The sequence below is a fragment of the Rhinolophus ferrumequinum genome, chromosome 24, assembly GCF_004115265.2.
Source record: "Rhinolophus ferrumequinum isolate MPI-CBG mRhiFer1 chromosome 24, mRhiFer1_v1.p, whole genome shotgun sequence".
Taxonomy (NCBI): Eukaryota; Metazoa; Chordata; class Mammalia; order Chiroptera; family Rhinolophidae; genus Rhinolophus; species Rhinolophus ferrumequinum.
In genome coordinates this window covers 35,665,655-35,678,693 of record NC_046307.1, presented here as the reverse complement: position 1 = coordinate 35,678,693, position 13,039 = coordinate 35,665,655, and the positions used below count along the sequence as shown (strand labels likewise).

The window sequence follows — 13,039 nt, the reverse complement described above, 5'->3', positions numbered from 1 at the left end:
AAGAGGCTGTCTTTTCTCTATTGTATATTTTTTGCGTCTTTGTCAAAAATTATCTGTCCATATGTATGTGGTTTTATTTTTGAGTTCTCAGTTCTATTCCATTGGTCTACGTGTCTGTTTTTCTGCCAATACCATGCTGTTTTGATTATTGTTGCCCTGTAGTACAAGCTAAAGTAGGGAGTGTGATACCTCCAGCATTGTTTTTTTTTCTTAAGATTGCTTTGGCTATTCGGCGTCTTTTGTGGTTCCAAACAAATCTGATGATTTTTTGTTCTATTTCTTTAAAAAATGTCATTGGGATTTTGATGCGGATTGCATTGAATCTGTATGTTGCTTTGGGTAATATGGCCATTTTAACTATGTGGATTCTTCCAATCCATGAGCATGGAATGTCTTTCCATTTCTTTGTGTCTTCTTCAATTTCTTTTAAAAATGTCTTATAGTTTTCAGCATATAGTTTCACATCCTTGGTTAAGTTCATTCCTAGGTATTTTATTCTTTTTGCTGTAATTGCAAAAGGAATTGTTTTTTTTTTTTTTTCATTTCTTTTTCTGAGATTTCATTGTTAGTATATAGGAATGCAATGGACTTTTGTACGTTGATTTTGTAGCCAGCAACTTTACTGTATTCGTTGATTGTTTCTAATAGCTTTTTGGTGGAGTCTTTAGGTTTTCGATACATAGCATCATGTCATCTGCAAAGAGTGACAATTTAACTTCTTCATTCCCAATTTGGATGCCTTTTATTTCTTTCTCTAGCCTGATTGCTCTGGTGAGGACTTCCAACACTATGTTGAAAAGCAGAGGTGATAGTGGACAGTCCTGTCATGTTCCTGAACGTAGAGCAAAGGGCTTCAGTTTTTCACCGTTAATTGTGAGATTAGCTGAGGGTTTGTCATATATGGCCTTTATTATGTTAAGGTATTTTCCTTCTATACCTATCTTATTAAGTGTTTTAATCATAAATAGATGTTGTATCGTGTCAAATGGTTTTTTCTGCATCAATTGATATAATCAAATCATTTTTGTCCTTAATTTGTTTATGTATGTATCACATTGATGGATTTGCATATGTTGAACCATCCTGGTGCCCCGGGGATGAACCCCACTTGGTCGTGATGAATAATCTTTTAATGCATTGTTGCATTTGATTTGCTAGAATTTTGTTTAGGATTTTTGCATCTGTATTCATCAAGAATATTGGTCTGTAGTTTTCTTTTTTTGTGCTGTCCTTACCAGGTTTTGGTATCAGGGTAATGTTGGCCTCATAAAATGAGTTAGGGAGTATTGTCTCTTCTTCAATTTTTTGGAGGAGTTTGAGCAGGATTGGTATTAGACCCTCTTTGAAGGTTTGGTAGAATTCACTAGTGAAGCCATCTGGTCCCGGACTTTTGCTTTTGGGAAGGTTTTGGATGACTGACTCAATTTCGTTAGTGGTGATCGGTCTGTTTAGATTTTCCAGTTCTTCATGGTTCAGCCTATATGTTTCTAAGAACTTGTCCATTTCTTCTAGGTTATTGAATTCGGTGGCATATAGTCCTTCATAGTATTCTTGGATGATCCTTTGTATTTCTATGGCATCCATGATAACTTCCCCTTTTTCATTTCTGATTTTGTTTATTAGTGTCTGCTCTCTTTTTATCTTAGTGAGCCTAGCCAAGGGTTTGTCAATTTTGTTAATCTTTTCAAAGAACCAGGTCTTTGTCACATTAATTTTTTCTATTGTCTTTTTGTTCTCCATTTCATTTAGTTCTGCTCTGATTTTTTATTACTTCCTTTCCTCTGCTGACCTTGGGTTTCATTTGTACTTCTTTTTCTAGTTCTTTAAGGTGTAACGTGAGGTTATTTATTTGGGATTTTTCTTGTTTCTTAAGATAGGCCTGTAATGATATAAATTTCCCTCTTAAAACTGCTTTCTCTGCTTCCCAAAAATTATGGTAGGATGTATTTTCATTCTCATTTGTTTCTATGTATCTTTTGATGTCTCCTCTAATTTTTTCTTTGACCCGGTCGTTCTTTAAAAGTATGTTGTTTAATCTCCATGTATTTGTGGGTTTTCCTGCTTTCTTTTTGCAGTTGATATCCAATTTCAAAGCCTTGTGATCAGAGAATATGCTTGGTATGATTTCAGTCTTCTTAAATTTGCTGAGGTTAGTTTTATGTCCCAATATATGATCTATCCTTGAGAATGTTCCATGTACACTAGGAAAAAATGTATAGTCTGATGTTTTAGGATGAAGTGCTCTATAAATGTCAATTATGTCCATTTCATCTAATGTGTCATTTAGGGCTGCTATTTCGTTATTTATTTTCTGTTTGGATGATCTATCCATAGCTGTCAATGATGTATTTAGGTCCCCTAGTATAATTGTGTTTTGTATAATTTCTCCCTTTAGTTCTGTTAGTAGTTGCTTGGTATATTTTGGTGCTCCCTGATTGGGAGCATAAAAATTGATGACTGCTATGTCTTCTTGTTGTATAGTCCCCTTTACCATTATGAAATGTCCATCTTTGTCTCTTGTTACCTTTTTCACCCTGAAGTCTGTTTCATCTGATATCAGTATGACTACACCTGATTTTCTCTGAATACCATTTGCTTAGAGTATCAATTTCCACCCTTTCACTTTGAGTCTGTTCTTGTCCTTGTAGCTGAGATGTGTCTCTTGGAGACAGCATATGGTTGGGTTTAGTTTTTTGATCCAATCTGCTACTCTGTGCCTTTTTATTGGTGAGTTCAGTCCATTTACATTTAGGGTGATTATTGATATGTGAGGATTTCCTGTCATTCTATCTTTAGTTTTCTGGTAAGGCTGTGTGTCTCCGTTGTTTCTTTGCCTTTTTGTTGTTGTCTATTATTTCTGTGTGGTGGTATTCTATGACATTTCCCTCTGTTTCTTCGTTTTATTACAGTAGATATTTCAGTTCTGGATTTTTTTTTTTGAGTGGTTACCCTTAAGTTTATGTAAAAGAAAGTTTGATATTTGGAGTATTCCATTTTCTTCAGCATGCTTACTTTCTCCATTCCCATATTTGGTTCAGGCCTTTACTCTCCCCCTTTTTATGTTTTGGTTGCCACAAATTGTCCCTGTTGATGGTGGTCGAATAGCCTCCTTTAGTATTTCTTGTAGTGCAGGTTGTGTATTAGAAAATTCCCTCAGCTTCTGTATGTCTGGAAAGGTCTTTATTCTTCCTTCATATCTAAAGGATATCTTTGCTGGGTATATTATTCTTGGCTCATGATTTCTCTCTTTCAATAGTTTGAATATTTGGTTCCACTCCCTCCTGGCTTGTAGATTTTCTGCTAAGAAATCTGATGATAATCTAATGGGCTTTCCTTTGTAGGTTACCGTCTTCTTTTCCCTGGCTGCCTTGAGGATTCTTTCTTTGTCATTGATTTTTGACAGCTTCAATACAATGTGCCTTAGAGAAGGCCTGTTGGGGTTGAAGTAATTAGGTGTTCTATTTGCTTCTTGGATTTGAGGATCCAGTTCTTTCCACAAGTTTGGGAAGTTCTCATCAACTATTTGTTTGAATATACTCTCTGTTCCCTTCTCTTTTTCTTCTCCTTCTGGTATGCCTATTATTCTTATAGTGCTCTTTCTGATGGAGTCAGGAAGTTCTTGTAGAGTTCTTTCTTTTCTTTTAAGTCTCAAGTCTCTTTCTTCTTCCATCCGTGTAATTTCCAGGTTTCTATCTTCGATGTCACTGATTCTTTCCTCTATCTGGTCAACTCTACTACCTAAGCTGCCTATTTCATTCTTAATTTCTCCTATTGAGTTCTTAATTTCCAGAAATTCTATTTGGTTTTTTTTAAAATGTCAATCTCTTTGGTAAAATGTTCATGTTGTTCTTTGATTGTGTTTCTGAGTTCATTAAACTGCCTTTCTGTGTTTTCTTGCATTTCGTTCATTTTTTTCAGAACTACAATCTTGAATTCTCTGTCATTTAAGTCACATATTTCCATATCTTTAAGTTCATTTTTCTGAAGACTTTTTCTTTCTGAACTGTCTTGTTGCCTTGGTTATTCATGACAATTAATGATTATTTCTCTTCCTGGACATCTACAGGAGTGGCTTCTGCAACAGGGTGATAGGAAGAGGTCTTTCTTTTGTTTTCCAGTACGTGTTGGTAGAATGTTTTATTTTCTCTCCGATTGCAGCCTTTTTTTCTCTCTCACACTGGAGTGTTATGTTTTCTCTGCACTATTCCAGCTTCTCACACAATGGGGGGATTCCCTGGAAGGCAGGCTTCTCCTCTGTTAATAGTTCGCCTGGGTCATAGGGCATCATGTTCCTGTGGCGATGCGGAGAGCTTTTGAAGTTCCAAAGCTCTTCCTGCACCAGATTCAGAGTCTGTGTGTTTCAGCAGTTCTGTTTACTCCTGCAGAGATCTGCCCAGATAGGTGGGGACAGGGGCAGAGTGGGTTGTGAGAGGTGGCCCAGAGCAATGGTGGCGACCACCACCACAACTAGTCCTGCTTCCACAGCTCCCTCTCCTTTGCCGGAACTATTTGGGCTGCAAATCTGTGTCTGCGGACCACAGTTCTCAGAACTGCAAATATTCTGTTCTTTTGATCTGACACTGCTTCTGTTCCACTTCTAGCACCGGGAAGTTGGGGGCGGGGTGAGCTCTGGGAGGGTAGGGAGAGGGCGGCTAGTCTCATTTGTATAGTCCCATTGTATAGAAGCATCAGCTGCCTCAGTGCCTAAGGCTTCCATTCTCTGCGGCAGTGAGGGCTTAAACCACCGTTTTCAGCCCTCTTCCCTTAGTCTTTGCTCCGAGGTCTCTGCCGTGAGCATTGGGTTCAGCCATGATATATGCTGTCCCCTCAGCCCTGTGGGCCATAAGCGGAGCCCTAGCAGTCCCAGTTCTTCCCTCTCCCTCAGCTGTGGTAGTTCCGGGATGCAGTGAGCTAGGAGCACTGAGCTAGGTCTGCCTCCTGCACCCGTGCGGCTCTGTCTCCGCGCTTCTCTCTTCCCTCCTCCCCCGCTCACGCAATTTGCCCACCTTTGGGTGAATTCAGTAGTGAGCCTCTTCGTCTTGCCTGTCTGCTGTGCAGTGAGTCCTTTGTGGAGTTTGTTAGATTTGTTGTAAATTCCAGGGGAGATTTCCAGAGGCTCACCTCACGCCACCATTTTGATGACGTCACTCCCAATTTTTTCTCTTCCTTTGTAGCAATAGAGCCATCTTTCCTGTTGATATTTTACTTAAAAGGCCAAGGTGTTTGTTTGTTTGTTTCAAAAAAAAAAAAGAAAAGTAGAAATGGAGCCATCCTGATTGGCAAGACGATGGTGAGAAATCAGAGCCTTCAGGGCCAGCCACCCCAAATCTCCAGGGACCCAAGTTTGCAAACCACTGACTTGAGACCTGATTAAGAGACCCAGGTTAAGAGACTCTAGGAGACCCTGGTTAAGATGCACCAGGAAGGCAGCAACCTGTTAGCCCAGGAGCACTTACTGGCACAGACAAGATTATGGGAGGTTTGGATTCGGTTATGGGAGTCACGGTCAATTTCCCTGACTGAACCTCATTTTCACCACTTCCTAACAGTGTGACCTTGGTCAAGTTACTTAGATTCCCTCCCTGTAAAATGGGCTCACGGGAGTCCCCTTCCCAGAGATGGTAATGAGTCAGTGGAAGCAGATAGAAACCCAAAACTTGGGCGGCTGTATAGTGGAGAATCAGGAGAAGGGCTTCTCTAGGCTCCACTCTCCTCCTCCCCCACCCAGGCCCTCCTGCCACACCCAGCTCCTCCAAGCCCAAGGACAGGGTCAAGATCATCATTTCCACCTTTGACTGAGCACATGCTAGGTGTCAGGGGCTCTGCACTGGCCGTTAAAACCCAGTGAGGTCAATGCCATCACCACCCCCATTGTATAGAAGCATCAGCTGCGGCTTACCCAAGTGATGTGACTTGCCTAGGTTCCCTCAGTTGGAGGACCCAGTGTGATACTAAATCTCTCCAACCCTGAGCGTGGATTGGCTGAAGAGCCAATTTTACAACTTGGAGGAAGGGACCTGCTAGGACTCTCCCTTGCAGGCATCAGGGGCAGACCTCCATGGCGCTGGAGGCCACGGGTCCTCTCTGCCCCTGCGGCTCCTGCAAAACCACTGTATCCAGGCCAGGCACCCTCCAGATGGCACACCGGGGCCTGGGCCAGCTGGGGCAGCACAGGAAGGACAAAGGGAAGGGAGCCAGCAGCCAGGAAGGGGTCAGTGGTATGTGGTCGCTGTGTCTGTGTGTCTATAATGGGAAAGCAGCTGCCCCCGACACCCTGAATATTAATGTTGGAGGGAACGCCAAGACATGTGCCCAGACCTGCAGCCTCTCTGCAGCTTCCTCTCTCACAGGTGGCTGCCCAGCATCTACTTACACACCTGGGAGAAGGGGGCCTCATTTGTATTCGGGACAGCATAGTTTTGCTTGGGTGTTTAGAAAAGACTGTGAGGGCCCAATGTCAGAGGCTTGTGGTCTCTGCACGCCAGCCCTCACCACCCGCCCACCATCACCTACTCATCTGCGGGACCACAGGCCTCTGCCATGTCCTGGACTCACTACTTAGAGTAGCTGCAGCTACTGAAATAGACACAGCTCTGCCTTCGTGTAGTTTCTTGTCTCCCCATCACAAAGCTAGATCCCCCAATGGACTCTTAGCCACCACCCCACACCGCCACTACCCTATCTCTTGACCAGGCCTTACATTGATGAGTTGGGTGTTCAATTTAGAAGAAAGGCTAAGGAAATACGGGCTTTGTGAGTGAGTGATGGTACCCTGTCTGTCCTGTGTGACACTGAGTCCTAGCACCTAGGACGATGTGGTGCATACCGTGTTTCCCCAAAAATAAGACCTAACCGGACAATCAGCTCTAATGCGTCTTTTGGAGCAAAAATTAATATAAGACCTGGTCTTATTTTATGTGAACTAAATAATGGCCGCAGTGGTGTGCAGTAGATCAAAAATTGTGTCTAAGGATGGAATTGGCTCAACTCTATGAAATGCTAGAAAAGAATGCACAAAGAAAACCAAATGCAATACCCTAGACTGGAGCTTGTATTGGAAGGGGGAAATGTTATAAAAGACATTATTGGGCCCAATGGAAAATGAGAATACAGATTGATTAGATCCGAGCATGGTGTCAGTGTTACATTTAGGGAAGTTGAGAACTGCTGTGCTTATGCAAGACAATCCCCATCTTAGGGGAGTCACACTGCAGCGTCTCGGGACAGGGCCACTATGTTTTTGTACCTTACCTTTAAAGAGTTCAGAAAGCTATGTATGTATGTGCAGATGTGTATGTATATACATGAGTTTGTGAAGATAGCTGATAGAGATGATAGATAGATAGATAGATAGATAGATAGATAGATAGATAGATGGATAGATAGAGTCAGTGATGAAGCAAATGGGGCTAATAGGAGAATCTATGGCTCTAACAGGTGTTCTCTGTACTGTTTATATTTTTACAACTTATGTAAGTTTGAAGTTATATTTGCAAATGAAATGAAATGCAAGTAATTATGAGTCAAGTGCACGGCCCAGAGCCCAGCTGTGGAAAGCACTAAGCAATCCCTTTGGCTCTCCCCTTCTCTCCTGACCAGCGTGGAGACAGTGAATGATGGGCAGTTTCACAGCGTGGAGCTGGTGATGCTAAACCAGACCCTGAACCTGGTGGTGGATAAAGGAGCCCCCAAGAGCCTGGGAAAACTCCAGAAGCAGCCAGCAGTGGGCATCAACAGCCCCCTCTACCTTGGAGGTAAAGCCCCTCTCCCCTGACACCACACCTGCCCTCTACACTCGGACACCTGCACCCAGACCCCCTGGCTGGGGCTCCACTGTTCTCATCTAGGCACCATTAGCAAAGCCAATCAGGGAAGGCTTTCTGGAGGAAGTGGCAGCCAAGCTGATCGCTAAAGGCTGAATCGTTAGCCAGGGCATGGGGAGGAGAGAGGGCAGGGCTCCTTCTGAGGACTACCAGTGGTTAAGGGAGGATGGTGGGGGAGGGAGGAGATGGAGGCAGCGTCCAGGCCCGTCCATCTGTGGGCTTCAGATCATATTCCCTGTGCTCTGCCACCTGCTCAGATACTGTGAGGCTCAGCTGGTGCATTTACAAGACTGGGATTTAGGTCTTACAATGGCCAGAAAGCGAAGTAGCCACCAGTCTGCGAGAGCCTGGCCTGAAATGCAGCCCTGGGCTGGTAATTCTCAAGGGGTTATGTGAACCAGAGCTGCTTGTTCCACACGGAGAGTCCCAAGACTCCCTCTGCCCAAGGAGCCTCCTCTGGAGGGCTGGAATGGCTGAGGAACCTGCCCTTGGTCCAGAGCGGTCCCAGAAGGAACACAGCTTCTCTCCCACTGAAGACCCCCAAAGTTCCACTGATCGAGGCTGCCACCCCAAACTCTATCCTGCTTGCTGTGCTCTCCTGGTGGCATGTGACATCCGCAGAGGCCGGGTAGGGACAGCAAGGATGTGGTGTACCATCCACTCCTCCACAGGGACACAGGTGCTGGCCCTCCTCCAGTCAGGGTGGCCGTGTGGCAGTGGGTGGTCAGATCTGTTTTTTCTAGAGAAGCCTGAAATACGGATTTTTAAGGGATATTTTCTATATTTAAATAATGACAACAAATTCCAAGTTTTTTTTAAAAGAATCACAGTGCAGGACTAAGGGTACGTGACCTTGTGTGCACAAGGTCTCAGGTCTGGGCCCATTCCCTCCGCTTGAACGGCAGAGGCCCAGGGCTGTGAACGCTTACCGGGGACCTGGCGCTGAGGGTGGGTGTGGGCCGAGGGCTGGGTGGGCGGGGCCGGTCTTCAGACCACGCCCTGGCGCCCCTCCCACAGGCATCCCCACCTCCACCGGGCTCTCGGCCTTGCGTCAGGGCGCCGACCGGCCGCTGGGCGGCTTCCACGGCTGCATACACGAGGTGCGCATCAACAACGAGCTGCAGGACTTCAAAGCGCTCCCGCCGCAGGCCCTGGGCGTGTCGCCCGGCTGCAAGTCCTGCAGCGTGTGCAAACACGGCCTGTGCCGCTCGGTGGAGAAGGACAGCGTGGTGTGCGAATGCCACCCGGGCTGGACTGGCCCGCTGTGCGACCAGGAGGCCCGGGATCCCTGCCTGGGCCACAGGTCAGTGTCCCGAGAGTGGGCTCCCCCCTGAGGCCCCTGCCCCACCTGAGGAAGCTGTTCGGACTGTAGACAGGACCTGATTAGGTGTGACTGCTGGAAAGGTCACAAGATGACCTGTGCAAATAGCATCTCCAGCCAAAGCACTTCCCCTCCTGTGGGTTAGAAATAGGCGGGCCTTTGAGCAGCCCTGGGGGCATTCATCAGGCACGTGGGAGGAGGGGGACTTCAGCCGCCACCCCAGCCCCCTGCAGGGGTGCCTGTGCCCTGCACCAGCTGTGTGTAACTGCGCACAGCCAAATCACAGGTCATGGCTTACTCATTCGTCATGCCTCCGACAGGGCCTACTATGTGCCTGGCCTTGTTGGAGAGACTCAGCATCTTAGCGTTAAGAACTGAATCAGCCAGATAGCACCAGAGCCACGACGGGTAATTTGGTGGGCTGACCAAGCTGGGACAGGGGACGCTATGAAGGGTTTGAGTTTTCTGAGTAGCTCTCCAGAGTACGTGTGTAACTATTATGAGTTGGCTGACAGTGAACCCGAGCTCTTCGTGTCATCCCAGGAGAGACCACGCTGCAGGGTAGTTATAATGGCGTCAGTTCCTCCACTGCACGGGAGACGTGGGGAGCAGCATTTGTAGGTCGTGGGGATGGTGCGAAGCACTTTGTGCGCTGCCTGGCATTCGCAGATGGCAGCTGCTCGTGGTGGTGGTGATAGTTGTGTTATTATTAAGATGGTAAAGCAGTTAAAATGCTTGGAGAACACTTAGCTTCTCCCAAGCAGTGACGCTGGATGATGCTAGGGCCACTGGGCTGGCGGAGGGCAGCCCACAGGATGGAGACGGTCCCACAGCTCTGGGTCCCCAGCGGGGGAGGCCTCCAGAAGCCCTGACACCCCTTCTCTGCCAACAGCTGCAACCACGGGAAATGTGTGGCAACTGGGACCTCATACATGTGCAAGTGTGCGGAGGGCTACGGAGGGGCTTTGTGTGACCACAAGAATGACTCTGCCAACGCCTGCTCTGCCTTCAAGTGTCACCACGGGCAGTGCCACATCTCAGATCGAGGGGAGCCCTATTGCCTGTGTCAGCCCGGCTTTAGTGGGGAGCACTGCGAACAAGGTGGGTGTACAGGGAGCCACTCGGAGGCCGTGTGATCCCTCGCCCCTTACCTGTGGACCCTGGGGACCCTTCACACCTAATCCACACACGAGCCCCAGACAGTGTCGCCCTCTAACCAGCCCTGCAGGTTTCCCTGTGAACTCACTGGAGGTGCAGACTCTCACCCCGGGCCCTGTAAGTCAAAAAGTGCATGGGAACCGGAAGTCTTCCTCCTGCCACCAAGTTCCCGGGCAGGACGCCCTTCACTAAAGGATGCTTTGCATTTCATACCTAGTTGAAATACTATCCTTAACCAAATTGTCATTTTAAACACTTTTATTATGTATTTTGAAATTATTTCCGGTTTGCCAGAACAACACACACATGGCAATTCCCTGCCCATATACATAGCCTCATCCTGAACCTTTTAACAATCTCATACGTGATGTACAACAGTTGTATCAAGCTTTAAAATGCATGAAGCCCTTTCTCATCCACAGTCCACATGAGGCTCAGGGGTGAGCGGTGAGTGGCCGGAGGCTGTGTGGCTGAGCGTCCTGGCTCGAGTCCATTCCTCTCCTCTCCTCCCTGGAGCCATGCTCCAGACACTCTCCCAACGCAGTGAGGAGCTGACCCAGTGAGGAGCTGGGTCAGTCCAACCAGAAGGTCCCCTTCCCGTCCCCCCAGTTATTTCTAAGTCTCGTGGAAAAGCCATCCCCACCCTCTGGCTGACTCCTGTTCCTCATTCGGATCTAACCCCAGTGTCACTTCCCAGAAACATACCTTGGCGCCCATCAGGCACCTTTGCTGCGTGCTCTTCTATAAGCAAGGTCCTTCTTTGCATCCATCTATTTAGCATTACAAACATAGTTATTTGGGTGGTCGGTTAGAGCATGGTGCTGATACCACCAAGGTTGCTGCTTGGATCCCTGCATGGGCCACTGTGAGCTGCACCCTACTTAAAGAGAAAAAGAAAAAAACAACCATTCACATCATCGTATCACTCGTGTCTAGATTCTGCACCTCGGACACAGGCTTCTGACAGTGGGGACCGGGGCTCCTGCCATCACCCACCCTTGCAATCAGGCTCGGCTTTGCCAGACCTCCTGGTTTTCAAAGAAGCCAGAAATCCCAATTATTAGGTGAAAGAGATGTCCTAGGGTGGTTTTGCTTTTTAACAATTGGGTTTTTAAGCATATGAGGCACAAAGTTTGGCGACAAGATTTAGCCCATGGTCCCATATTTGCTACATAAAGTCAGGTCTTTAAGTTCCTTGAAGGAAGTGACCAAGCCTGGTAGGTGGATATGTGGATGGAGGGAAGCTAGGTATTGGGTGGGTAGATGGGTGCGTGAGTGGGTGCGAGGATGGGTGAGGGAGAATGACTGGGGAGTGAGTATGTGGAAGGGTGGGGTGGGCAGATGAGTAGTGGGGAGAGAGATGGCTGAGTGAATGAAGAAGTACGTGTGGTCATGAGAACAGCCTTCCTAGGCACTGCCCTGGGCCCTGTCCCGCCGCCACCACCACCACCGCTGCTGCCGCCGCGGCCCTGACTTTCCCCTGCTGCTCTCCGCAGAGAATCCATGCGTGGGGGAGGTAGTCCGAGAGGCGATCCGCCGCCAGAAAGGTTATGCATCCTGTGCCACAGCCTCCAAAGTGCCCGTAATGGAATGCCGTGGGGGCTGCGGGCCCCAGTGCTGCCAGCCGACCCGCAGCAAGCGGCGGAAATACGTCTTCCAGTGCACAGACGGCTCCTCGTTCGTGGAAGAGGTGGAGAGACACTTAGAGTGCGGCTGCCGCGCATGCTCCTAAGCCGCCCGCCGGCCTGGCCTCTGGGACTCCAGCGGTGGCAGGGGACAGCCACGTGGGACCCCCTCGGGATTCCGAGTCAAGCGGTGGAAGCTGGAGAGGAAAAGAAGAGAATATTAAGTATATTGTAAAATAAACAAAAAATAGAACTTATTTTTATTATGGAAAGTGACTATTTTCATCTTTTATTATATAAATATATCACACCATCTGAGTATATGTACCATATAGTGAGTTATTTTTACTGAGTTTTTGTTTTGTGTTGTGTATTTGTCATGTTTTTATAAACAGCTTTTAAAAATTTTAAGAAAAAAGTAATAAAAATGTTTTAAAAGGATAAGAATAAAGAAGTGATAGCCAGTCTGAGGAAGAAAAGAGTCTTTACGTTTATGAAATGCTATCATGTCAGCAGAAACCAACACCTGCTTATGAGCTCAGGTAAAAGAATAAGAGGAAGAGAGGGAAGGAAAAACTTTTCTTTGTTTCTTCTTATTTTTAGTAACTTTTTTTCTTCCCTAAGAAGTTTTTAAATCCTGGTTGTTGGTGTCCAGGATGCCCAGTTCTTCCAAAAAAAGCTGCTGGGCTCTGGCCTGTGCTGTGACCTCAAAAAACCTGCCTCTGTCTGCCCCAGACCCCCTGCAGGGACAGACCCTTGCAGGCCCTTCTTCTCCCTCCCAACTGGCCCTAGGTTCCATTACAAAACTATCTGAGCTCACACACAGGCTTGATCGGAGGCTGTGCTGCCAAATTTTAGAGTAGCTGCTCTTTTCCTGCCCCGCCCCAACCACCACAGTTCTCCTGGGGAAGCAAGAGGGGTCGTGCTTTGTCCTTCGGCCCCAGCCACTGGCCATTCCTCTGACGGTTCTGACCCACTCTCCTCCCTCCGGTCAATGTCACGCTGGACTGTGACGCCAGGGCTGCTGGGATGAGAAGGCCGGGAGCCAAGCCCACCCTCAGCTCTGGTAGAAGTCTGACTCTGGAAAGTTCTTGCTATGGGACAGACAAGCC

General features: G+C 47.1%; 1 protein-coding gene across 1 annotated transcript in view; it reads left to right on the top strand.

The window, feature by feature from the left end:
• SLIT3 (slit guidance ligand 3) overlaps window positions 1-12,365 on the top strand; it is a 555,128-nt gene extending 542,763 nt beyond the window's left edge. The window contains exons 33-36 of the mRNA XM_033096396.1: window positions 7,600-7,754; window positions 8,841-9,126; window positions 10,037-10,245; window positions 11,799-12,365. Of these exons, the coding sequence (XP_032952287.1) occupies window positions 7,600-7,754; window positions 8,841-9,126; window positions 10,037-10,245; window positions 11,799-12,034 (886 nt within the window). The 3' untranslated portion in view covers window positions 12,035-12,365. The remainder of the gene's footprint in view (window positions 1-7,599; window positions 7,755-8,840; window positions 9,127-10,036; window positions 10,246-11,798) is intronic.
• Window positions 12,366-13,039: the final 674 nt, after the last annotated feature.